Source organism: Amborella trichopoda, chromosome 5 (assembly GCF_054954075.1).
Source record: "Amborella trichopoda isolate Santa Cruz 75 chromosome 5, AtrichopodaSantaCruz75HAP2 v2.0, whole genome shotgun sequence".
Lineage (NCBI taxonomy): Eukaryota > Viridiplantae > Streptophyta > Magnoliopsida > Amborellales > Amborellaceae > Amborella > Amborella trichopoda.
The window spans coordinates 45,848,438-45,876,406 of NC_142340.1; the positions used below are offsets into that span (position 1 = coordinate 45,848,438).

The 27,969-nt window shown below is 34.7% G+C and overlaps 2 protein-coding genes and 1 long non-coding RNA gene across 18 annotated transcripts in view; 1 reads left to right on the top strand and 2 right to left on the bottom strand.

The window, feature by feature from the left end:
• Positions 1 to 769: 769 nt before the first annotated feature.
• The window catches only part of LOC105420472 (uncharacterized), a 32,838-nt gene continuing 5,638 nt past the window's right edge, over positions 770 to 27,969 (top strand). For 2 of the 16 annotated variants that reach the window (XR_016056523.1, XR_016056522.1), the window contains exons 1-2: positions 935 to 1,096; positions 10,944 to 11,104. Coding sequence is in view for 2 of the 16 variants with exons in the window: in XM_088868343.1 (XP_088724469.1) it covers positions 3,930 to 5,643; positions 5,736 to 5,863; positions 5,950 to 6,009 (1,902 nt within the window). In the remaining 14 variants the exon portion in view is untranslated. The other 14 variants (XR_016056516.1, XR_016056519.1, XR_016056524.1 and 11 more) reach the window with 14 other exon arrangements.
• LOC110007055 (hypothetical protein) lies at positions 12,013 to 12,813 on the bottom strand. Its single transcript, XM_020665857.2, has 2 exons — positions 12,662 to 12,813; positions 12,013 to 12,521 (listed from the first exon to the last, which is right to left on the bottom strand). The coding sequence occupies exons 1-2, from the start codon at positions 12,669 to 12,671 to the stop codon at positions 12,163 to 12,165; spliced, it is 369 nt and encodes a 122-aa protein (XP_020521516.1). The 5' UTR covers positions 12,672 to 12,813; the 3' UTR covers positions 12,013 to 12,162.
• On the bottom strand, positions 22,550 to 23,624 carry LOC18436955 (uncharacterized). Its single transcript, XR_016056528.1, has 2 exons — positions 23,431 to 23,624; positions 22,550 to 23,353 (listed from the first exon to the last, which is right to left on the bottom strand). It is a non-coding gene; the product is annotated as an uncharacterized LOC18436955 (long non-coding RNA).

Below are 27,969 nucleotides of genomic sequence, written 5' to 3' on the forward strand. Positions count from 1 at the left end.
TGATTCAGATAGATTTTTGAGGTGCCCGATCCGTTTTTTAAACCATTGGTTTCACCTCAACCAATGAATGTAGGGTTGTCCACCGGGAACACCAAACCTGCTCAAAGTAAAAAAAAGGGAAAGAAGCCAGAAACTTCAAATCACAAGAGCTTTCAGGTATCATCAACAACAGCCGTGGTGTGTCCTTCCTCTTGCCAAAAGTCGAATGTACTTGTCATAAATAATGGTGCATATTATACTTCGTAGAAAAATGCTTAATTTTATTAAAAATTCACCCACTGTTTAGTGATATTTGCTGCAAAATTTGCACTCACAGCCAATGCATGTTTTCATTTTATGACCTGTAATCCTTTCATCCAAATTCTAAAAACCCATCAAGCCAACATAAAAATTGAAACATACGTCGTCGAAAATTAAAACTTTCCCTTAAATCATTTTAAGCCTAAAACTTTCCCTTAAATCATTTGAAGCCCGTGTAAATGGGTGGCGTGTGTTAGGTGGACATCCAACGTAAAATTTTATCAAAACTTCTCATGAATTTAAAATATGAGATTTCTGCTTATGTTAGGGCATTGCTGTAAATGACACACTGTATTGGAACTCAGTTATAAGCTTTATTGAAGGTATGACCCCTTAATAAAACAAAATGACGGACCCGAATTTATATAGTGGATCCCACTAGTTGAGAAAAAGCTTCGATGATAATGTTTGTCAAAAAAATAAAATATGTATAACAGACTTACAAGTAGGGCCACGAATGAGCCGAGCCTGAGCGCATGGTAAAAAGGGTGTCGTAGAGGACCCGTCCTACCCCCACCAGGCTGTCTATAAAAGATGCTATAACTCCGTAGATGGTAACGTTTGTGGACACGATGAAACCACAAAGTCTTTCTCTGAGCATCGTTTATCTTTTTGCTGAGCGTTGGTTTCCTTTGTTCGCTTCCAGTGCATTTGAGGCGACTTCAAGATCAAGTGACAGGCCAGGGATCAAAGTCTTTCGCATTTGTGAACATGGCTTTGCTTGTAGGGCTCTTCATATTCTATACTACAAAACCAGAGGCTTTTGACTTTTGAGCAATGGGGAGCTCTTAGAAAGGTGACACTCTCCGCCCTTTTAGCTTTTTTTTTAATTTTTATTTTTGGATAATCACTGGGGAATACATGCCCCTACTCATTTTAAAAAATATTTAGTGGTATTATTTTTTGTTTTTGGATGATAAGCGGGGCAATACAGGCCCTACTCATTTTTAAAAAATAAGTAGTATTTTTCTAAAGATTCAGTGAGAATGGAAACTTAGACAGGTAGCTCAGCTCAATGGTTCCACCGACCTCGGCCTCAACCCCATTCCCAACCTTTTTAGCCCTAACCCTTGCTTTCCTAGCATATCTATGGATGAGTGTTCCTCTTGCCTTGGTTTTTGTGGTGTGTGTTGTATGAGGCATAACTTTGTCTGGTGGAGTGGCTATGTTTTTCTAGTGTTTCAAAACCTTGCAATTTTCGATCCCGATCGTTGATCTACACGAGAGTTAGTTGGGATCGAACTGGTTCTGAGATTGTATTTGTCCAAGCATGGTCCCTCTTTGAAACTCAGGGGCTGATTGGTACAGTGTCAGCCAAAGACCCATATTGAATTTGAATCGATTTGACGGTCACGATTTTATTTCATATTTAAATTTTCATTTTATTTTTCTACAAATCTAAATCATTTGAAAATTTAGGAGTACATTTTATTCATCAACATCCACCTAATAAATATATAAAAAAAATAATTTGTAAAATACAAATTGATCAAAATATCCTTGAAAATTGTATCTGTGTGTTTTTCCGATAAAAGTTTATAGGCACCAATTTAAAGTATGTTTGCTATCTTTTATGCAATCTCTCAGTGAAGTTTTCCGTGGTAGCAAAGGTAATTTTAGAACAATACCTTGCTGAGAATTGGGATTTGGTCTGAATGATTAGTAGTTGACGTTTATAATGTTATATATCGAGCAAAAAGGCCTGCAAAAAATAGTTAAACTCAACAGATGCCACACAAATAATTTGAAGACTAAAGAAGATGAAAAATGTAAAAGATGGATTAAATTTGTTTTTTGATTTAGACCTTCAATAATTTAGATGTAAACAAGAAAAATATCTAAAACAAAATTGTAACTAACATATTGGTATTTTTAGTTTGTTTTTTATATTTTTAGTAATATTTTTGTAGCCGATGTGTTGGACACCCAACTCTCTTCGCAAACAGGGTGAGGACAAGTGGATTCGGCTGCATTAAAAAACATTAGTTTAAAACATAGTTAGCAAGTTTCCGTGTCAGACAACTTTTTTTAAAAAATCTCTGATTCTTTGAAATCTATTGAGAAGTCCGAGTTTTTTAGATGATCTTCAAAGAATTTTATTTTTTTAATAGACTGATATAAATCTATATATTATCTTATTTCAATTTTTTTTTTCAAAAGAACTTCTCCCGTATAATTTTATCTCTTGATTGATTTAATATATTTGAATTTTGATTTAGATATAAGTATATTAAAAGTGAGGTAAATTAAGAATATTGATTTAACAAAAATTTCCATCAATGATTTTACTAATATATTCCTTTTAAAAAAGTGCGGTATCTTCTCTAAAAACTAATCGAATTTTTTGAAAATTTGTTTTTTTTTTTTTTGTAACTCATGGTCGAATTTTTTGTAATCTATGATCGAATTTTTTGTAATCCATGATCGAATTTTTTGTAATCCATGATCGAATTTTTTGTAATCCATGATCGGATTTTTTGTAATCCATAATCGAATTTTTTGTAATCCATAATCCATGATCGAATTTTTTGTAATCCATGATCAAATTTTTTGTAATCCATAATCGAATTTTTTGTAATCCATAATCCATGATCGAATTTTTTGTAATCCATGATCGAATTTTTTGTAATCCACGATCGATTTTTTTGAAAATTTGTGGTTTTTTTTTTTGCAATCCATGATCGAATTTTTTTTTGTAATCCATGATCGAATTTTTTGAAAAATGATGATTTTCCGAAAAGATGCGAAAATCGTGACAAGGTTTTGATTATCATGAGGTATTAAACCATATTATTAATTTTTATTGTTAAAGTTTATGTTGAAAAAATTGTATGTTGATAGATTATTTATGTAAAAAAATGCATATTATTATATTTTTAATGCAAAAATGTATTTTTTTAATTTGTTGTTAATGCATATTTTAGTTGGAATGACTGATGTTAGGTGGCTTTGTGAAGAATTGTTTTTTTTTGTTTTTTTTTTGGTACATGATCGATTTTTTTTTAAAAACCGTGATTTTTCGAAAAGATGTGAAAAATAGTGACCAGGTTTTGATTATCATGAGGTATTAAACCATATTTTTAATTTTTATTGTTAAAGTTTTTGTTGAAAAAATTGCATGTTGATAGAATATTTATGCAAAAAACATACATGTTATTATATTTCTAAATTCTAATGCAAAACTGTATTATATTTTTAATGTAGTGTTACATTAAAAAAGTATTTTCAATTTTAAAAATTTTGAAACCAAAAAATGCATGTTGTTAAATTGTATTATCGTGAGGAATTAAAGTGAATATCATTGTAAAAAAATTGTGGCATACATGACAATTATATTATCCTGCATTTTTTTAATTTTATTATTAATTTTTTAATGCAAAAAATGTATGTTCTTGATACTTGAGTTGTAGCCATGTTTGGAGCTTGCATTATGTATTATATTATCCTGTATGTTTGTAATTGATATGTACGAAAATATTATTGTCAATAGAAGTATTTTGCAATAACAAATAACAACAAATATAACTACGTGAACTACCCCAGCATATTTTCACTACACATGGTGATTATTTTTCTTGTTGAACTGACGGGTTAATTTTTAACTTTTTACATATTAAAACAGTTGAATCATGTCAAGATCTGTAGAAGACCCTGCATGGCAACATGAGGTCAGACTTGATCCCAACAAAAAAGACAAAATTATTTGTAATAACTACCAAATAGTGATAAGTAGTGGGGTACATAGGTTCAAGCAACACTTGGCAGGGGTTAAGGGAGATGTTTCTACATGCAGTAGTGTTTCTAGTAATGTAAAAAAACAGATGGCGGCATTTCTTAATGCTAACAAAGGTAAAAAAATTGTCAAACATAGGACGAATGAGGAGATGCTAGTTTATATACGCCATACAGAAGAGCAATATAATAATGACCTAGAAGAGCAATATAATAATGATCTGGACATGGCCACAAGAATGAGTTTACATGAACAATATCAGAGGGAACGTGGGTTTAGAATACCCAGTGGGTCTAGTTCAGACATGCATGATGGGTCTAGCTCAGACATGTATGGCAGGCCCAGCTTAGACATGCATGGTGGGCCCAGGTCGAGCATGTATGGCCGACCCAGATCAAATATATATGGAGGGGTTGGTGGCAATATGTATCAACAAGAATCAAACGTTGAAGAAATAGTTCCTAACTTATCTAGAAGTGCCAGTATTGCAGGTCATGGTCGTATAGACCCATTTCTCTCAAAGCCTAAGTCACAACCGATGACTCTAAAAGGCATGGTTAAAGGTACAAGAAACATGTTGGGGAGATATATTGGTAAATGGTTCTACGATAAAAGGATTCCCTTTGATGCAGCTAATAGCCCATATTTTCCACCTATGGTCAGTGCAATCCAGAGAGTCGGACCCGGGGTAAAACCCCAGACGGCATATGAGCTCAGTGGGCCAATATTAGATGAAGAGGTGGAGGAAGTTACAAAGTGGATTGAAGAATATAAACAGAGTTGGCCAAGGACAGACATTGCTCTCATGAGTGATGGTTGGTTGAATAAAGTTATCAAAAATGAGTTTTTAAACTTCTTGGCCCCAAAAGGTACAGCTTTTTTGTCTAGCAAAGACGTGTCAAGAACGACGAAGGATGCAAACTTCTACGTACGACTATATGATCAGATAGTGGAGGAGGTAGGAGATAAGCATGTAGTCCAGTTTATTACGGATAATACGCGTGCACGTGTTTCTGCGGGCAGCAAGTTGATGGACAAGAGGAAGCATCTAGTATGGACACCATGTGATGATGCACACAACATTGATCTTATGTTAGAGGAGATCGGTGAGATAAAAATTGTGAAGGATACTCTAGAGGAAGCAAGATTGGTGTCGAGATTTATATACAACCACTCTAAAATATTATTTATGTTTAAAGAACACTCTAAGAAAAAAAAGATAATCAGGCTTACCATAACCCGTTTTACAATCGATTACTTAGCTGTGGACTCCATTCGGGAATCTGAAGGTAGGTTAAAGAGATTGTTTACCTGTGAAGAGTGGTTAAATGACTGCCTCTCGAAGTCTAGTACCGATATAAAAGTGGACAGCATAGTCTCAAATAGAAGGTTTTGGTCTCGATGTTTTAATGTCTTAGAAGCCACTGCCCCTTTGATCACGGTGTTAAGAATTATGGATGCTGACAAGAAAGCTATCATGAGCATCCTTTATGAAGGTATCGAAAGAGCGAAATCAGCTATTGGGGAGAAGTGTAGTTTTGCTAGTAAAGTGATCGAGATTATAGAACGGAGGTGGAACACCAAATTTGGACGTCCAATTCATTATGCTGGTAAATATATATTTATATCATAAGAATGTTTCATTTTAAATCATTTTTTTATGAAATTGTAAATGACATTTTTCTGTCTATATATTTTATAGGTTATTACTTCAACCCAAAATTTTTCTATTTGACACCTGAACATCCCTACAAGATTATGGAAGGGGTCAGATACATTATTGCAAGGTTAGAGAGAAGCCAACGAAACCAAGTAGCAGCAATACAAGAGGTATTATTTAATGTTTGGGTAAGAACTTTATTGAGTTGTTATATTTGTGAGGAATAATGCACTAAAATGAAATATATGTGTTTTAGCTTGCTATGTATAGGGATGCTATAGGATCCTTCGAAACTAGACTTGCCAGGAATTCATGAACTAAGATAGATCCAGGTTATCCCCTAGCTAATATTTTGTTCATTCATATATTTAATCTTATGAATTGTTCTTGCCCTTACAATGCTTTTTGCATTTTAATACAGCTGAATAGTGGGATATATATGATACTGATGCACCTCACCTAAAGAGGATAGGAATCAAGGTGCTCTCCCAGACATGTTCTGCTACTAGCTGTGAGCCAACTAGAGTACGTTCCAATGGTTGCACACTACTAGGAGAAATCGACTCGTTTCGGAGAAGCTTCACAAACTAGTCTACGTTCATTAGAACTTAAACCTCCGAGAGTGACAAATAAGAATGAAGCTTGAAGACTATGGGCCGATAGACTTAGACAAAATATTTCTCACAGACATAGCAGAGCAATGGGTAGTAGAAGAGGAGGAGTCAGTGTTGCACAAGAGAGCGTTCTTTGAGGCTATCGGTAAGGAAGATCTTGAAGAAGGTGATGAGCAGCATGAAAGAGAAAGCAGTCAGCCAATGTATCCACAAAATCGTCGGAGATGTCGGTGATATTGCACCTAATGAGGGAGAGTGGGAAAGGGGTCTAAGGGAAAATGAGAGATGATGATTCCGAGGCCACCCTATCCCATCCATATTATTCACATATCGAGTCCCAACAGCAACAGGGTAGGGATGAGCACGACAGTGTAAGTGAGCATCAAGGATGGACAAGCTTCAGGGATTTTGGATTGGGAACACAACAGAACACTAACACTCAAAAGATTTAGATATAGTCAGATGCCTGCTAATATCGATGATTCGTTTTTAGATCGAATCAAAGAATTGTCAAACGAATTCAATCGATGGCACCAGCGTGACCAAGAAGAAGAACATCGTCATCTGTCATTTTATTTTTAAATCATATGTTACTAATTGTATGCTTTATTGTCGTCCATGTATGTTGATATGCTTATTCCATGATAATTCTATATTTATCCTTTTGTGTGACGTAAATTAAATGGTAAATAGTAGTTCATGCAGGGAAAGAACATATCAATATTCGCATATTCATGCAAAGAAATGAAAATTCTTAATGGAGTACCCTCATTTTTTATTAAATTCTTAAAAAACAATATTTATAATGAATTTTAATAATTTTTTCGGATTTTTTTTAAGCTTTAATCTGACCGATTCATCAGATTCCCGATCCGGATCGCCGATTCGCCGATCAGGATCATTTTTTGAGGTGCCCAATCCGGGTCACCGATCCGCTTTTTAAACCATAGGTTCAAAGTTATTGTTGTTGCATATTTTGCTCCCAATAAGTATGTGATGTCTTGTGTTGTGATAATAGAGTATGTATTTTTGGATTTATTGAAAGTTTAGACAATAAATTGTCAAGTATCACTTTAATGATACTAGGTAAGACCATAAAATCTGTGTTCAATGGTTTTAGTATATTTATACATTGATTGAAAATCACAATCTTATATTATGTTATCTTTACATATCCAATTTTTTCACTCCATTTGTTTGAGTCAAATCTGAAATATTCAATATTCTATAACTATATTTTTTAGCGATATGTATTATTTACCTAATCTTTGTTCAATGGTTTTAGTATATTTATACATTAATTGAAAATCACAATCTTATATTATGTTATCTTTACATATCCAATTTTTTCACTCCATTTTTTTGAGTCAAATCTGAAATATTCAAGTTTCTATAACTACTTTATTTTTTGGCAATATGTATTATTTACCTAATTTTTTATTCCGACCTTTGAAAATAATGAAAAAATATCTCCATACTCCCTATTTTTAAGTTTCATTTCACAATAGACCCAAGGTTTTAAAAGATATCTTGGAGCATAAAAATTGTAGATTTTATTTCTTATTACCCCCTGTGATAATTTAAATCTTTTTTTTAGGCCAAACAAATCTAAAAAGATATACCTTTTCTAAAAGCCATCCTCCCAAATTTCTAGAGAAAGAGAAGGGCTTTATGGACGTAAGAGGTTACCGAGAGGAGAGAGAGAGGTGTTTGGAGAAACACTGGATGAGAGATAGAGTGAAAGACAGAGGAAAGAGGAGAGAGAAAGAGAGAAGTTTGAGGTATATAAGTGAAGAGAGAGAAAGAATTGGGTTTAGATAGAGCATGTATTTCTCACATTTGTTTAGGTTAAAAAATAGGTTTAAACTGGCCAGGGGGTTAGAAGATATTTTTGAAACATTAGGTTTATCAAGATATGAAACCTAAAATAGGAGATATAGAGATATTTTCCCTAAAATAAAATATATTTATTTTTGATGTTTTAGTTTGTCAATACATTATTATTTGCCGACTTGCTAACTATTAATGGAACTAGGGTTTCTAGACGCCATGCCAGCCTAGGCCTCTCCCCGCTCGAAAGAGAGTAGAAATTTATCTTTGGGGTTCATATACCTTTGGTCCAAATCTAGTCAGGCAAGAAAATGTACTGGCGGGATCTTTAAATATATAAATAAATTTAATGAGAAATTATACAAATATCCCCATAATTAATTAATTTCAAAATTTCCCTTTGAAAGCGGAAAAACTTAGGACCTTCAAGGTCCAAAGTTCTTCTACGATCCACCTCGGCATGTTAGAAAGAAGCTCTAACGATCCCCAATAATTAACTTAAGACCTTCGACATTCGAAGATAGAGACCATCGGACCTTAAAGGTTCTATATTTTTTCTGGATCTTAGGAGCCACCTGGGCATGCTAGGAAGTGGCTCCTACGATCTAGGACCTTCTAGGTCCTAAGTTTTTTGTGAATAACTACATGCCAAAGTTACACTTATATATTCATGGATCCCAGAGCTTAAACTTTAGACTTTCAAAGTTTGCGGTAGAATCAATTTGGTCAATTTTTAATACAGAATTTTATTTAATAATTTCCATATGAGCATGATCTAAGGCCCACACTCCCAACCCTCGATTTCACATTTAATGGTTAAAAGTGATAATGACCTTTTTGTACCAAATTTAAATTATCTTATTATGCACTTTTCGATAGATGTAATTAGGGCTATCTTTTGCCAAATGTTATATGTTGTTATTTATTTAATCATAATTAAACTTTTAAGAAGTAACAAAAATGACAAGTATCAAGATATTTAAGGTGCTTTTTCTCGCAAATATTTGAAATCAAGATAAAAGCCATTACATTATTAACTAAAAACCTAAAGGAAAAAGTTTATATAAGTGCAAGGCTCTAAGCAATCAAAATGGGCACCTCAAAAATTTCACTGGAAAAGTTGTTTTGATACTCAAAATTCCTCAAATTGATCATCTCGACCTAAAGATGCATCTTGAAATAGTGCATCTTGAAATGCATTTTTGGACCGTCAATTTTCAATATTTTCAACTTTTCATAGATCTGCTCGATTTACACTATTTTTGAAGCTTTAAATTTTATAATTAGAGATGAAAATATAGTTTAAGGTTATCACAAAGTTTTTCAGTATTGAAACTACATTTCTCAACACAATTTGAAGGTGCACTTTGCTTTGATTGTTTAGAGCCTCTATCATATGCCACTGTACCCTTATCAAAAACACTTATTATTTAACATAAAAAAAACTTTTATTTTAGACACTCGTTACCATCACACGAAACATTTGGGGGTTATAACCAACATGAGAATGGTTGTTCTTATGCTTTTCTAAATTCTCGTAAATATTTGATGAAATTGATTACCCCACCAAGAAAGTGAACATGATGGTCTATGACCCCATGAATATTGTCCGACATTATTTTTTTGCTCCTTTCTTTTGTCTGCAAAAAGAGTATATTTTATTGAAGTGAGGAGCTTATCATGCTTAAGCTTTTTATAGCTACAATTTCGATGATTTATTCTCACATCTAATAACTAAAAAAAGAAAGTGAAATTTTTAGTTGAATCGCCTTACAAGAGTCATATTCAAAATAAAGATAGCCTATTTTAAGTTTGCAAAAAGTTATTATAAGGTTGCAACCTTAACATGTAGAATTACAAATGCACCTCAAAAATCAATCAGAAAGGTTGTTTTAATGTTGAAAAAACCTCTAATTGTTTATGAATATGAAAGAAAAACAAATATTTTGAGTCCCAAAAATAGTGCATCTTGCATTACATTATTTAGACCGTCCATTATCAAGATTTTCATAAGTTTATAGATCTGCTTGATTTTGACCATTTTTGGAGCTTAAAATTTTTTAATTAGATATGAAAATAGATTTTGAGATAATCCTAAGAATTTTTTCACCAAAATTACATGTTAGGATACAATTTGGAGGTGCGCATTAATTGGATTGTTTAAGGTTGCAACTTATAGAAACCACATCTTTAAGTTTTGGGCAAATTTCTCGCTTTCTTTCTTTCTTTTAAAAAACGCTCAAGTTACCCCAGTTTAGACAACTAGCATCTAACCCTATCTCCCATTTATGAAGAAAATAAAAAAAGAAAGTGGGTTCAGACCCCCAAGATCCGAACCTATATCTCACTTTTTATTACACTTTCTGTAAATGGCAACTAACAAGCAGCCACTCTTGCCATCTTTGACATGCTACCTCTGCATCAAAATATGCACCTACACCTGAATTGACAAGAAAGAAACTCCAAAAAGGGAATTAAGCATTGTTATCAAGAGCACATCAGTAAGCCAGTCTGCCGTCGATTTGTGCTTTGGCCTCTTTGGCCTCGAGTATGGTTAGACAACTCTTGATAAAATTTTGTTTGACCAGTTTTTGCCGATGGGTTTGATCTACTTCGACTGGCCTAAACAAGCTAGGCAACTTGATACATTTCATATAGTTAAACTAATTTTGTACTTTTTATTGAATTTTTTAAATCTGATATAACCAGTTATACAGTTGATCAGGATGGTTTTGATTAGATGAGACGCCTTACCGATCCAATGTGTCAATATAACTCCTCTAACACTTTTTTTTAGGTAAATCAGTGGGGGAGAAGGCCCATATTCCTCTGACACTAGTATCAAGAGTAATGCATGTTTCGATCAAATATGGACACACCCAATGATTGTTTCAAAACATAGCGATTCATGATCCATATCGTCAATCTAGACTGGGAATCGGTCAGGACCAAAACAGTTCTTGGAAGGTATCAGTCTCGCCCAGTCCACCCCTAAACTACCAACCTTTCATGTTCTTTTTTTTTTAAAAAAAAAAACTTATCAAATGTTTTCCTATATCCTCCCTAAATCACCTTGCTTAAACTCCTATTTTAGAATTGTTTATTATTTTTCAATTGTTTTTATATCATTGATTCGGACTGATTTAGATCATAATCTGTCAATCCGACACGGATATGTGGGGGTGGAGGTCCCACACCACAAAGAGAAAACTGTACCGTACATTTTCTTCAAATGTGTCGGGTCTCTCTCATGGTGTCCCCTCATTTCCTAGATAGTGAATCTAGGCCTCCTAGCAACCTACAAAGCAAATGAAAACTGTTATTTGGATAGAAAAGAGTAGGGGTGGCAACGGGGTGGGTATGGTTCGGGTCCGACTGGACGCAGACCCAAACCCGAATGTATTCAGGTCCAAACGTTGGACCCATACCCGTACCCATCAAATCTCGTTCTCGCCGGGTCCATTGCCACCATCATTATGAGCTTCTTCTTCTTCTTTTCCTTGCCTTTTTTTTACCATCATATACTCATTATTGGCAATAATATCACAATCACTTGCAATTAGATTTCAAGTCTTTTAATTTGTCGTTTAATAGCTAAAGATGACTGTGAGTTCTTATTGTATATGATCCTTAGTACACCAAATAAATAGGGCTTGAAGTATTTTATCTACAACAATTTACGGATATTGGTCGAGTATGGGTCGGGTTCAACCCAACCCAGCCCCGGACACAGATAGTGTTCGGGGACAAGGTCGAAACCCCAACCCAAAGATCCAAATATTGGACCCATACCCAGACCCGTGTCAGGTATACGCGCCGGGTCTTGGATCCATTGCCACCCCTAGGAAAGAGACAGAATGGCGAGCTCGATTCTGGCAGCCAGACTCTTATCTGTTATTTTCAATCGGCAAACCTTTACACTTTTATTTGAGGCATTAAAGAGGAAACTACATAGAGATTGCCTCAACAACGCATCCATTACTCTCTCTAAATAAAAGCCTGAAAAGCAAAACAAAGCCTTGTTTTCATGCCATGCCATTTCCCACCTTCAGTAGAAAGACCAGGTGAATCTGGAAAGCCAGAAAGAAGAGACTCAGAACACTAACCATAAGAAACCCTAAAACTCGAGCACCTCTAATGGACTGAGGGGCAAGGATCATCAGCCCCTTTATCACTGCAGATATAGCGAAACACTTTGCGTAGATTATAAAGAGGATCACCGAAACTTTGATATTCGCGCCTGTGTATACAAGCCGTGTTGCCAAGCCAAGAGAGACAGAACCCATCACCATGGCCATGAGGCTCACGGCCTTATATGTGAGCTTCACATTTGCAGGTATTGGTGTACCCCTGCGTGAGTTTGGGCTGGCACGGTGTGCAAAGCCTGTGAAGGAATACAAAGGAATGTAACAGATATAGAGAGAGAAAGACAGAAACAAGAGTGATGGGGAAGGAAAGAAAAGCATCAGATCAGATGTAGAGAGAGAAAGAACGAAGAGCGCTAAGGCTTAGTGTTAGTGTTACCTGATACCATTGCTACTAAGAAAGATTGCTAGTAAGATGATAACAAGTTGCAGGTCTGAAATCTAGGGTTTCTCCTTCTTTTACTGAGAAAAGTTAGGGTTTCTTATTGAAGAAAGCTCTCTCTCTCTCTCCTGGTTAAATGGAGTGGCGTTATGGTTCACTAACACGGGGATGTTTCTTTGAAGCTTCATCATGAAGAATATTTTGGCATAGAAAGTTGCAACTAGATGTGAGCTAATAACCAACTCTAAGAGGCAAAGTGTGGCAAGGCCAATTTGATATTTTCCAATAACATTCTCAAAAGGCAACAAGGTAAAATTGTTAAGGGCAATTTATCAAAGGGTGAGGTTTTTATAAGGCGCTGTCCTTATATTTAAGGCGCACTAATTTGCTTGGAGATATGGTTTCAGTGTCGAAAACTTTATGATGGCTGAAAAATCGATTCTTGTACCTAGCTATAAAATTTCAAATTTAACAAGTGATGCCAATCGAGGACACTTGAAAATGATCAAAGTTTTATAGGTATAGTTAATATAAGGCATCAACCTTGAATAATCAAATAAGGCTAGATGGCATGAAAATCGATTCCCACAACTGAAATTTTGAAATTAAGGCTCTAAAAATGGTGCAGATTAAACAAATCTATAAACACTGGAAATTCATAAAAATAGATAGTCTAAATAATGTGTTAAAAAATGCATTATTCTTACGACTTGAAACATTTTCTCTCTCTTTTTTTTTTTTGTATTGTATTCGTATCATAAAAATAAATAATCCACATAATGTGTTACAAAGTGGGATTGACATATCCATAGGATAAGTGAAGTTGAGACATGGATGTTGAAATGGATAAGGGGCAAGACAATAAATGATAGAATTCAAAATGAACACTTACAAGGGAACTTAAGAGTGACTCCAATTGGCAATAGCAATAGGGAAAAGTAGACTTAAGTGTGTTGGCCTCGTATAGTGTAGACCTAATACAATACCAATTAGGAGGTACGATTTGATTCAAGCGCAAGGCTCTAAAAGGACAAAAGAAACACTCAGTAGGATATAGATGGAAGGAGTAATAAAAAATATAATGTCTTATAGCCTGACTAAAGGTATGATCCTTGATAAAGCATAATGATAGAAAAAGATTCATAAAGATGACCTCAAATAGTGGGGATAAGGCTCGAAGGATGATGATGGTGATGATTCATAAGTCGTAAAGTTAAGGTGGTCTAGTAGAGTGTTTTTTGGCATGGAAACAGTATAGTCATCTTATTATGTTTTGTTTTTTAGGTAATTCAGTGGGGAAGATAGGCCCCTACCCATTTTTTCAAGTCAATTAGGAGTTAGCTTTTTGAAACTTTAGTGGTGGGAATAGAAACCACAACATGGTGACTAAGGTGTAGGGTGCTACCACCACGACCCGAGCCCGTTTCCCATCGCCTTATTACACGGTGACTAAGGTGTCACAAAGTTGACACCTTAAGTCAACATTGTCCAAACTTTGTGCAAGAATCCACCTCTTAATAGAAGGATAAAATTTCTTTAAGAACTAGACTTTATGAAAACAAAATAAGGCCCCACCTCAAATTCTCGTCCGAAAAGCACTTTCGGCAAAAGAAATCTCCATGATAGCTCTAAAATCGATTTCCAACACTGACATTAAAATTTTAAACTAAAAAAATGTACAGATCTTGTTGATTTATTAACACATATTTTTAGCGTGAAATAGACAGCCTAGATAATTTGTTGCAATAATACCCCACCAAAATAAACTTTGTAGAAATCCTCCCCCCAACACTTTTAGTATCACACCCTAGACCCAAACAGTATTTTTTTTTGTATTTACCCCTCCTCCCCCCTTCCCAGTTGAAAAGTCAAAAAAAGTGAGATTAAAATGTCTTTCTCCTCTCACTCTCTTTACCCATCCTCTCTCTTTCCCTCAACCCACCCTCTCTTTCTCTCTACCTGTCCATTCCTCTTATCCGAACAATGGTCTCCCGCATGGACAGAAGAACCTCACATGGAACCTTGGGGCTCCATTAGAGCCAAATCATGTCTACAAAACTGCATGTTTTGTGATCCACCATGGCTAGCAGTGGGCATTTATGTACAGTGGGGGCCAATAAAAACCCAAGTTTGGAGTCATGGCTAATAGCTGAGAAGAACCCAATACACAAAGCATGTAATTGTTCACTCTCTGAGATTTTCTATTAGTCGTTGTCTCCTTCTTGTGAGCATTTTAATGGTCACCTATGTTAGAATTCGTGGGAGCATAAAATAGACAATGGAGAGAGAAGGAGAGAGAACACAATGTTTACATGGTTCAAGCCGAAGCCTTGCGTCTACGGATCCAAAGCCCCATCCGGCTACATCGTCACTATTTTGGATGAATGTTTACATCAAGAAGTATGTATATATATAGAGGACAATCACACAATTAGAGGAGATACTTGTGGTATGATAACTTGATGATCAAATAACTTAGTCTCTATCTTCTAGATACCTAACCTTATCAAGAGATATATACATATACATCCATAGTGATGTATATCAATATGAACCTAAGATATCTATATCCAAACACTCCCCCGCAAACTCAAGATGCTTTGACACAAAGCAACTAGAGTTTGAACAATATTAAGTTACTATGGTATTCCAAGAAACAACATTTCTTGTACTCTCTACTTTCTTCTAGAGACTTTATCTCTCTAGGGTCTTCCAAGAAACAACCTTTCTTGGCTTTCTACTTTCTTCTCTGAAGATCTCTCTCTTCATAGGCTTATTTTCTTTCTAGAGACTTTCTCTCTCTAAAAGAAATGGATTTTTCTTTCTCTCTCTTTGGAAGATCCGAGATCGAGTAACGAAAAACTCAACGATTATCACACATGATGGTGCAACAGAAAACTCCATCATCAAACAAGATCAAGGAACGAAAAACTTGATCATCAACCAGGATCGAGAAATTCGATCATTTTCATCTCCTCATCTGGAGACAGAACCCTTGATCATCAACCAGGATCAAGAAATTCGATCATCTTCATCTCATCATCTAGAGAATGGAACTCTTGAATCAATATGACCATAAGGCTGAAACTCTTGAATCAATATGACCATAACTTCCCTTTGCATAGTAGTCGGGACTGAGCTAGAATCTGGATTTTCTTTAGCGGTTACATTGGAGATGTTGAATTCATCTTTACTCATCTCATCCCCATATCTCCTATACTCTCCCTCGCAAGTTGGGTGTGGATGCGAAGAAACACCCAACTTGTAAAATATAATTTTTTTATTTTTCTCTTTTGAGTACAATCATATAAAAAAAATGCCAATGAAATTGAGTTTCTAGACAATAGCCCACATCTTAAAAAAATACTACCTTTTTGTTTTTTTTGTTTTCTTCTCTACTGCTTCAATTCTTTTTTTTTTTGGTGGCCAAGCCAACTCCACCAGGAATAGGTGGAACATTCGGCGCTAAAAAGTTTGAGGGGAGCAAGCGCGTTTGAATAGAATAGGAAATAAATACTTGTCCATTGGCTAGTGAAGATCGCTCAACTCCAGGACAAACACAGCAGAGGCCCGAACCTGAACTCCTCGGGTCACTGTAGTGGAGTACAATGGTGGTGTCTATTGATATAGAGATATACTTCTAGCATTGTTCTCCTCACGAACCCCAATAAAACCACTTTGCAAGAGCCTAGCAAAATCTTCAAGCCATAGTAGCATCCCATCTTGTTGATCACCGCCATCGAGAGCATGCACAGTATTTACCAATGCACTAGGCACACATGCCATCAAATTTATATCGGCCTTACGATATTTTGTGTTAACATAAAGTAAACCATCCGTGCAATCGAGGAAAAATATCTTCCTCAGGTTACACGACGAGGCAACAACAATGAGTTTTTACTTTCTAGAGGATTTAATGCGACGCGAAAGACTGATTGATAACTCAAGCAAAGACAAAATTGATCTCGCTCTGACGGATTGATAACTCGAGCAAAGATGGAATGGGGCAAAGACAGAATTGATCTCACTTTGATACCATGTTGGAATTCATGGGAGAATGGAATTGAGAATGGATAGAGAAGAAGAGAGAACACGATGTTTACGTGGTTCAGGCCGAAGCCTTATGTCCATGGATCCAAAGCCCCATCAGGCTACATCTTCACTATTTTGGATGAATGTTTACATTAAGAAGTATGTCTATATATATAGGACAATCACACAATTAGAAGAGATAATTATGGTATGATAACTTGATGACCAAATAACTTAGTCTCTATCTTCTAGATACCTAACCTTGTCAAGAGATATATACATATACATCCATAGTGATGTATATCAATATGAACCCAAGATATCCATATCCCAACAACCTAGAGCTTGAGAACTGAAAAACTTCCTTGTGCAAAAAAGGCAGGGAAACACCTTGTTTTTGTGATTAGAAAACCTTGAGGGCTCTGCAGCTTCAATGGGGGCATTGAGTTTCTCTTCCTCGGCCATTTTGTGAAGTTAGGGTATGATATTTTATGGGTTTTGTTTTTCTCTCTCATGGATGGGGTAGCATACGGGATGTAGAGAGAGAAATCAATGTGCTAGTGAGAGAGGGCGGGTAGAGAGCAGGTAGAGAGAGAAAGAGAGATATGGTGGGTAGAGAGCAGGTAGAGAGAGAAAGAGAGAGATGGCGGGTAGAGAGCAGGTAGAGAGAGAAAGAGAGAGATGACGGGTAGAGAGAGGGTCGTGTAACATATTGCAAGTAGAGAGAAATCAATTTGCTAGTGAGAGAAAGCGGGTAGAGAGAGAATAAAGAGAGGGCAGGTAGAGAGAGAAAGAGAGGGTGGGAAAAGAGAGAGAGAGGGTGGGTAGAGATAGTGAAAGGACAAGGGTATTTTAGTCTCAATTTTTTGAAATTTTGACTTGGGGTAAATACAAAAAAAATAGTGTGTGGATCTAAGGTATCATACTAAAAATATTAAGGGAATGATGTCTACAAAGTTCATTGTGGAGAATATTTATCATTTTCCCGTAATAATACTGATAGAGAAAGAATAAAATGATACTATTTACTTTTTACTCAAGGTGGTCACAATAATTTCCATTGGATGTAATAAAGCTGGGTAGCTACAATTATTTCATTAATCAAACTCAAACTTCAAAAAAAAATTTCTGACACATACAAATTATCAAATTCCACTTCGAATAATCGTAAGTATCAAATTTCACATCGAATAATCGGAAGGAAATGTGACCTGGTATAAAAAGGTAAATGCCTCTTATTTAACAAAAGCTTTACGTGGGCCTTGGGTTTTTACCAGCCGAAACTTTTATCTAAATGGATTTAGGACAAGCACCTGGGTCTAGGGTTTTTACCAGCCGAAACTTTATCTAAATGGATTTATGACAAGCGCGTGTGAATTCATTCCTGCAAGTTTGTGAATTTGTGGTACGAATAATTATCCTGAATTGTTTTATGCTAGACAAAGGTCGAAACTGATAGAAAAGGCAGTTGTCTTTAGTAAATTATTTATTTATTAATTTGTTATTTAGTAATATCTTTTGTCAATGCGCGTCATTCCAAGGTCGGCATGAGTAGGTCACAAGGGCACCACACTTGCACACGTTACGTGATGTGACGCACACAAGCTTTGCACACAACGTTTCAAAATTTGTTATAACGGATCATATGCCGTTATTAAAATTTGGACCGACTAAATTTCCAATAATGATGTGATTTTTTATCATCATCATCATTTTAGTTTTATTTTATTTTGATTAATTGAGATCGGCCATATGAATCATGATTCTCTATTTTGTTCTACTAAAGATCATATCCTCAGTGAGGCCTTAAGTCCCTATATCTTTTCAGACTACTTCCAACCACGTCTTTTTGAGTTTATCAATTATACTTTTCATTCCTTCCACTTGAACTAATTCGTACCTCCTAACCTGTATTGTACTCAGATGGTCATTCCACCTGAGTTTACTCTATCTCATTTTATCACCTATTGGTGCCACGCTTAAATTGTCTCGAATAGATTTATTACGACTTATATCGTTTTTTGTCTTGCCACTCATCCATCTCAACATCCTCATATCCGCTACACTCATTCTATGGGTATATTATTTTTTGTTTGCCCAATATTCCGCTCCATAGAACAAAGCTGATCTCACCGCTATCCTATAATACTTGCCCTTCAACCTCATTGGTAATAATATAATTTTTTATAAATATTCTATTTTGAGGGCTTTGGGGGCAACAAAATGCAACAATTGGAATTACTGATGGAAGCAACCTCATTAATCTCCTCTACAACCCCCCAATTTTGGGGGCCTTAAGGGCATTTGTTTCGCCTTGATTTGGCAAATACAGTGTCCTAGGTTAGGGTCTCTTTTAAAAATCTTTATTATCATTAGAATAACAATGTTAAAAAAGAAATAATTGATTTTGATTTCATGAAGGGTTAGATCTTAAAATTCACCAAATGGATAGCCTAGATTCATAGTAATGGAAGGGATTCATTTTCACTACATCTAAGTTGCAAACTGAATTTTCTTTTTTAAGATTAATTCTTGTGATGAATAGAGTGTACATACAAAATTTAGAGTTATACAAATACCGCAAACATGGTTTTCTAGAAGTATGGTACTAACTAATGACAAGGTGACAAGAAATCATTTCCCTATATATATATATATATATATATATATATATATATATATATATATATATATAATTAATAACTCCTCAAAATATAAAAGTTAAAGTTATATGAGTTGTATTTCTTTTAAAAAAAAACTTTTTGTCTAAAAATATATTTAAATAAGTAATTTAATCATTAAGGGTAATTTAAATTTTTTACAATAGCACAATAGTATTTTAGAACATATTGTTTTGTAACTTTATTTATAGAATATCATTGTGATTTTGTAAAAATCTCAATTCTACCCATTAAAGAGTTGACAAAAGTACCAATTATTTTTTAGTAGTATTGACATATATGCCCTTATATGAGGAGCAATAATACCACAAAAAATAAATTTTTTTTTTTAAAACAGAAACAATATATTTAGTAAATACACCATTCACAACTCTTTTTAACACTAACATTTGCTAGGTTGTGGATTGTAGATTATCCCTATATGTATGTAAGGCGCATCCCGAAAACCCAGTGGAATAGGTTGTAAGGTGCATCTCAAAAACCCAATGGAATAGGTTGTTTAGATGTTGAAAACCCTTCCATTTGATCATCTCAATCTCACGATGTATGGATATGATAAAAAAAAATTCAAGTCCTAACATAAATGCTTTGTAACACATCATCTAGACCATCTATCTTCAATCAAGTGTTTAAAGATCTGCTTAATTTGCACCAGTTCCATCTATCTTGAATCAAGTGTTTTAAGATCTGCTTAATTTGCACCAATTTTAGAGCTTTAAGTTTCATAATTTGTAGTGAAAATAGAATTTATGGCGATTAAAAGTTCTCGAACTGCATTTTCAGGTGGGTTGAGAGGTGTGGTTCATGTTGAGCAAACAAACATAAGGTGAAAATGTTGCCATTATACTGAGTGAAAATCAGTTGCAAAATTCTTTGAACACAGGAAAAATTTCTGTTTTTTATTTTAATAAATATACCCAAGTAGCACGAGACCAATCATCAATAAAAGTAACAAAATATTAAAGTCAGTATAAGAATCAACTAGGGTTGCCACACATCAAAATGTATCAAATAAAATAGTTCATTTGAAACATGCATAGATGACTGAAAATGAAGTCATTTGTTTTGATAATTTATAAATTTAACAAGAATGATAGTTTAAAGATAAAGAAGGCATTAAGATTTTCACAACTTTATCTGAAGGGTGTCCAAATCTTCAATGCCACAATTTATTAATATCGGACTTATCTTGACTAGCAATCAAGGCCTTATTTTCCTGATTAAATATGTATAGCAAATTAGACAATCTTCCTCCCCATAGCCTGGACATGAAAAGCCACAAAGTTGGGAGAAAAAATAATATTGCAGTTCATACTCTAAATAATTCTGCTAATAGACATTAAATTAAAAGGAAAAGACAACATAAATAGAACTTCAGAATTATGAAACTTTGAAAAAAAAAAATGGTTGTACCAACACCATGAACAGGAATCAAAGAACCATTAGCAATAGACACAGGGTTCATATTCCTATTATTTTTTAAGTTGGATATGCACTGCAAGTTACCAGTCATATGATATGTAGCACCTAAGTCTATAATCCAAAGAAAATAACTACAAGGAAACATAAAACCATAAGGATTACATATGTCCTAGGAGGAGGAAAGAAGATCATGTGTAAAGGAAGAACCACTCATGTTATTTGGTTGCTGACAAAAATCACTTCTAGGACGCCCTCTATTATCTCCACTCTTTCCATCACTGCGATAATTGTTAAGGCTTCTATCTCTACCATTATTGTGATATTTTCTAGTTTCATACTTTTCCAAAAATGGGTTGTGTTTTTCTCCCATAATCGAAATAATGGATTTTTTTTTCTCACACGACAAACACTAGAAATTCTTACCCACAAACTTTTTAAAGAAAATTGCGGCCTCACAATAGGAACTAATGCACCGTGCCTCTTGCAACAAATACTAGTTTTAACAAGAGTAAAACATATAGAGAGAAAGGAAACACCATAAAAAACATATATATCTTCAAGGGATCAATAGAGGAGCCAAAAAGAAATGTCAAAAAGAAAAATTTAAACTTCTCACTTATCCAAAAAACCGATCTAAGTAATTGATGCAACTTTCTATAACGGGACTTCTAAGGCACGCTTTTGTGGATAGAAAAAATACTTGCTAAACTTTTGCATGTCAAAACCTCCTCAAAAATGCAAACCTAGTTTTGCACAATATCCCCCAGAAAAATAAACTTGTAAACCTTTTGCATTTCAAAACTTCCTCAATGTGCAAAACCAGGTTCGCAAAATGGGTCTTTCTTTGGTTCTTAGAAATAATCGTAGTCACATAAATAAAGGATTGTAGAGAGAGAAAGATCCACGCTTTCCGCACAAGAAGAGACTAAAGGAATAAGTAACAAATATTAGATCTCATTATCACCGGCCAGCAATGGATTGTGAGTGATAAAACTGCCTAATATTATGTAGAGATTGCAATAAAAGAAATAGAGAGGAGAAAGATAAATAGATCAATACATCATATATGTGGTTCGACAATGGTGTCTACATCCATGAAAGATAAACGAGTATCTCATTCATAAGAATTGCTCTGGTTTACTAAATATTTATAGATTTTTTTAGAAAACATATCGCATACAACTGTAATCCTATAAAATAAAAAACTCAATATAAAAAACTTAATATCTTGTAATATACAAGATAAAAAACTCAATATCTGGTTTTTATAAATGCCAAAAAATAGTCTAAAACTTCTACTCTGCGTAACATGATGCTATATCTATCCCCCTCTCTCACACACAACACAAGAAACAAAACTCCCTTCGTAGCTATAAAGAAAATATAACTGGTATATAACATGTGGAATCTCTTTGAACAAATGCATACGCATGACAATATCTCTCTTTCTCTCTTTTTTTGAACTATTGTTTTTTGTCCCTTTTTTTTTTTTAGAATTTTTTTATTTATTTACCCCTCTTTCCTTGGTATAGAAATGGAGACTGAGATCTAATGCTTTTTTTGAATTCTTTTTTTTCATCCTTCTTTTTTTTGAATTTTTTTTATTTATTTATCCCACTTGCCCTGGTATAGAAATGGGGACCGAGATCTAAAGCTGGGAACTTATCGCCCGACACACTAGCCATTTAACTCGGGCTCGGTTCCTATAACAATCTCTCTGTCTATCTCTCACATAAATAGGAAAAGTCCATTCGGTGCAACCCAGAGTGACAACTGCATATATGACATATGAATACTATACATATAGAAAGCTCCCTCTGACCACTAAGCAGCCATGGAAACCCAGCAAAGGTCTATCTCTCCCTCTAAGCTTATATCACATATACACTAGATGCATAGAAATCTCTCTCTCTCTAAGCTTATAGCACATATCGACACTACATGATTAGAAAACTCTGTCTCTCTCTACACAACTGCACTCGGCAGACATGGCCACCCCAAGAATGATATAGCCCAAAGGAATTCCGACCAAAGCAGCCACTCCACAAGCCAAACTGACCACCCAATCCAAGTTATGTGGAACGAGCACCCATAAATGAAAAGGCAAAGCCAGTAAAAATAAGCCCAGGCCCACTGCTACCAGAGCTCGAACCACTTTCATGGATCTAATAGAATGGGACCCAAAAATTATAAGCAAGAGGAGCCCCCCAGACATCATAAATGCGACAACATAGTCGATCATGAGAATCGCTAATGCGGAACTATGCTTTGAGGCAAAAGGTAGGTGTATGGTGAGGCCAAAGGCTGCAGTGGCCATGGCTATGGCTAAGGAGATGATGTCCTTAGTCTTCAGCTCCGAATCTGCCAGAAAATTGGATGAGCCACTGGAATCTGGAGCCTGTTTGGCGGTTTCCGGCGAGTTTTTGGTAGTTTCCATAGAGGTTTTGGTGGGTTTCGGTGCATGATTGTCAATTGTTGGGGAGGAAGAAGGGATGGAAATGCATATGTAATCCGGCTTTTGGCCACTTTCAGGCTGCTTGATGTTGGGCTCCATCTGTGAGCAGGAGAGAGAACAAGGTGAAGACAGAAAGAGAGAGAGAGGAAAGGCCATAGTTTAGAGAGAGAAAATACCTTTGATCCGAGAGAGAGGCCACCTTTGATCTGCGCCAGAAGCTTGTAATGGAAGGTCCACAGTCTTTATAGTCTAACTTCCATATTATTTATCCAAAAAAATAAAAGAGAGAGGCCTCTGTAATTACTCTCTTTCTCTCTCTCTCTCGCTCTCTCTCAAGCTCTTTTACGGTACCTTTCTCACTGTACGTTTCTCTATATTTCTCCCCTAAAGGTTACCTCGACAGCGAAGACATGGGCTTCTAGAATGATGTCGGCGCGTGGACCTCTTCAGCCTGATCTCTCTCTCTTACCCGTACCCCTTCTTGATATATGGAAAATGATCTAATACTTGTATAGTAGTATAATACAACTATATTTTTAAAAAATTATATTTTTGGTATTTGTATAACATGAAATTTTGCACACACATTCTCTTCATCCTCACAATCAATGCTAAGGAAAAAAATTTCAATTTGCACCCCATCCAACAATGAATCTCGACCATCCATTTGGTGAAATTCAAGATCTAGGCCTTAACAATTTCGAAATCACTTTGTTATTTTTTTTGTATTATTAATCTAATGATGATAACGCTAAATAAAAATTATGGGAATAAAATAATCCTTCTAAGGCCTATATCTAACCATCTCAATAAAATGGACGGTTTATATTAATTGGGCTAGAATGAAAACTTTTTAAGCATTTTTTTAAAAAAAAAAATTTTGTGATTGTTCTTCACAATGAAAAGGGTGTCCCCTATATATATATATATATATATATATATATATATATATACTGAAAGTGATGCAGTAAACACCTTAATATACCCCATTACATTTCATTTTGTAGGAAGTACAGCATTATTAGCAGCAAGATCAGAAGATCTGTTCTCTAATCTTCGTTGTCCTACATTATCTCATTACAAATGGTATAAGGATGTCTTTTTCTCAATATTATTAATAAGAGAAGATTGTCAACTAGACCACTGGAAAGAAAAATTTATTGTTGGTCTACCTTATTTATTTGCAGAAAAAGTCAAAGATAGACTTAGAAAGAAACATAATGGAATTATAGTATATTCAGCCTATACACTTGAAGAACTCTCAGCCAAAATATGTGCTGAAGGTTTAGCTTTATGTACAGATCTTAAACTCAAAAGACAGTTAGATAAACAACAAATCACCAAGAGAAAAGAACTTGGAGATTTCTGTGAACAATTTGGATATTATCTAGATAGGAAAAATATGCTTGAAAAATTATATAAGAAAAAGAAAAAATATAAAAAAGACAAATATAAATCCAAATCAAATAAAGTACATAAACAATACAAGAAGTCTAAAAGAAAATTTATAAATAAATTCTTCCCAAACACAAAGAGTAAAAAGAAGCTTCCAGTATGTATAAATGTGGAAAGGTTGGTCATTACAAATACCAATGCAAATTAAAAAAGAAAATAGAATCATTACATTTAGATGATTCAATTAAATCAAAATTATATAATATAATCAATTATGATTCCACATCTTCCAATTCTACTGAATCACATATAGAACATATTCAGGATGATGATCTTTTATGGACAGAATCATCTGATTCCTCAGACTCCTCAACAGACACCGAATCATCTAATCAAATGAACGATACTACTTGTAGTTGTCATATCCCTACACATAATCTTCATATGCTTACTCAAGAAGATAATCTAATATTAGATATAATCGAAAAAATTACAGATCCAGAGGAAAAAAGACCTGTAATCACTAAATTTATTACATTAACTAAAACAAAAGCAAAAACACCTCCAATCAATAAAACATCTGATGAATACAATTTTGCTTCTATTATGAAAAGAGTAAGTGAGCAACATACTTCTCAACAAAAAGAACCTTCTATTTCCGACTTAAAGCAAGAAATTAAAGAGGTTAAGAAAGAAGTATATCAATTAAAAAATAGGATCAAAACTTTAGAACTACAGCAGCTATCTCAACCAGAGACTGATACTGATGAAATAGAATTCGATCAGCTCATGACATATGAGCCAGATCCACCAGAAGATATACCAGAAACTTCAGAAGCCAAACCTCATCTGGTAACAATTCCCTCTGTTAACTTAATAGATAAAATTATGATTCAAAAATGGTTTGTTCAGGTCAAAATAATTGTAGCAAAAGATTATAGTTTCCAAACCTCAGCCTTAATAGACTCAGGAGCTGACCTCAATTGCATCAATGAAGGTCTAGTACCTTCAAAGTATTTTGACAAAACAACTCAAATATTAAATACAGCAGATGGTAGTAGACTCTTTATCAATTATAAATTATCGAATGCTTCTGTTTGCTATATATATATATATATATATATATGGGGAATGATTTCATGCAATGGTTGTAAAGTAGTATAATACAACTGTCTTCAAAAACCATGTTAGAGACATTTGTTTGATACAAATTTTAAAATGTACACTCTTTTCATCCTGAAGAACAATCACAAAAAAGAAGATTTTGAAAAAATGCTATAGAAAGTTTGCATTCTAACCCAATTAATATAAGCTGTCCATTTTATTGAGATGGTCAGATATAGGCCTCAAAAAGATTTTTATTTCCAAAATTTTTATATAGTGTTATCATCATTAGATTAATAATACTAAAAAAAAAAAAAATGATTTTGAATTTGTTAATGCCTAGATATTGAAATTCACCAAATGGATGGTTGAGATTCATTGTTGGATGGGTACTAATTTTGACCATATCTTGGGTGCAAATTGAATATTTTTCTTTCATGGGATTGATTATGAGGATGAAGAGAATGTTTGTGCAAAATTTGGGGTCGTACACATGCTAAAAATATGGTTTACTAGAGATGTGGCTGTTAGATCATTTCCCATATATATATATATATATATATATATATATATATACCATTTTTGACTTAAGATCTACCCTAAGCTGTTACCACTATTTAAAACTATTTATCTTAAACATGAAAAGATTGCAGAGTTATAAGTAATTAATTGTTGCAGAATAGTAACATAATATAAGAATACAAATAGGATAATTAAGACAGGAAGCAGAGAAATATCAAATATAATCCACGAAGTATGAGTGTATTCACTGATTTTGAATGTAAACACAAATTTAAATTGCATAACTACTTACTGATTACATATACAAAGGCTGGCAAACTTTCTCCATTCTTTAGGATAGTAAGAAGGTAAAGCAGAGAGATGACAATCACACATTTGAAAATAATATAAAAGTCATATGAACGTTACCGACTTTTATCGATGTACAAGTGGCTGAAAAATAGTAACTATCTTACTGTCTTCAGAAAGGAAGAAAGTAGAAAGCTAAGAAGAAAGAAGAGAGCTAAGAAAAGAAGAGAGAAGAACTATGAGAATTGATAACTTGAGAACTTCGGCTGCTGCTGTGTCTAACCCTTGATGCGTTCTGCCTCTTTCATTCGATTGCCTGAGTATTTATAGAGGAATGCTTTCGAAAATGAGTGGTTTAGGATGAAGCCTTGTTGACGAAGGAACCTTGGGATTGGTAGAAGGGAACTTGTGGTTGCAATTGGTTAGCGTGATGATGAAGGATCTTTGGGGATAAAGATGATCTACGACGAAAGATACGTGGCACTCTGCAAGGAGTAAGGGGATAAGGGTGTTGTACGACGAAGGATACGTGGCAAGCTATAAGGAGTAAAGGAGGTCGATGAAGTGATAGGGAATTTGTAATAGTTGAAGTACGTGCGATCGACGATGGTCATGCCAAGTCTGTGCGAATGAAGAAGGAAGAGGAACGGTTGATGTGAGATGATGTGACTCCAAATCAGTCACATCGTTCGACGAGCATCTTACTATTGAGACTTTTGTCGCCTTCTGTTGAAGAGAATATTTCTTTGTCGGGGCATCTTTTTTTTTCCTGATGGGGTCATATCAGTGGATAATAAAACGGATCAGTGGATAATAAAACGAAAGAAGAGAATCTTTTGTAGGGCTTTTTTGGACTGTATCGGGCTAGACTTTCGGGCTGAGTTATTCTGCAGGCCTTTGGCTGAAGTCATCCAATAAGGGATTGCCTGATTGGACAGTTTCTTCTGATGTTGCCGGTGCAATAGTATCAGGAGCAAATACATGAAGAAGTGTTTGCTCTATTTCTTAGAAAGTAGCATTGGGATGTATTTGTTTCAGCTTCTTTAGATAGGCTGAGAATGTAGGTAGACTGACTGTATTATTTGATGGTGGATTGAGGATATTGGTTTGCTGAGGTATTCTTTTCAGAGGTAAGGTAGCAGGATTGGTACTGAAAATATCCCACCATTTGGTTTTAAGGGTTTTTTCTAACTTGGGAATATACTCATAGTTATTAGTATTATTCTAGGAAATAGAGTATTCCCATTTTAAAATCCAGGGTATTTGATAGATTGCCATGAAGTAAAGATGGTAATCATCTTGGTCTGTACAAGTATTATATTGGGCAAATTTTGTCTGTAAATTTTGGAACGTATCAGGTAATATTTGGGTCTGAGATCCCCATACTAAGAACCAATGACGAAACC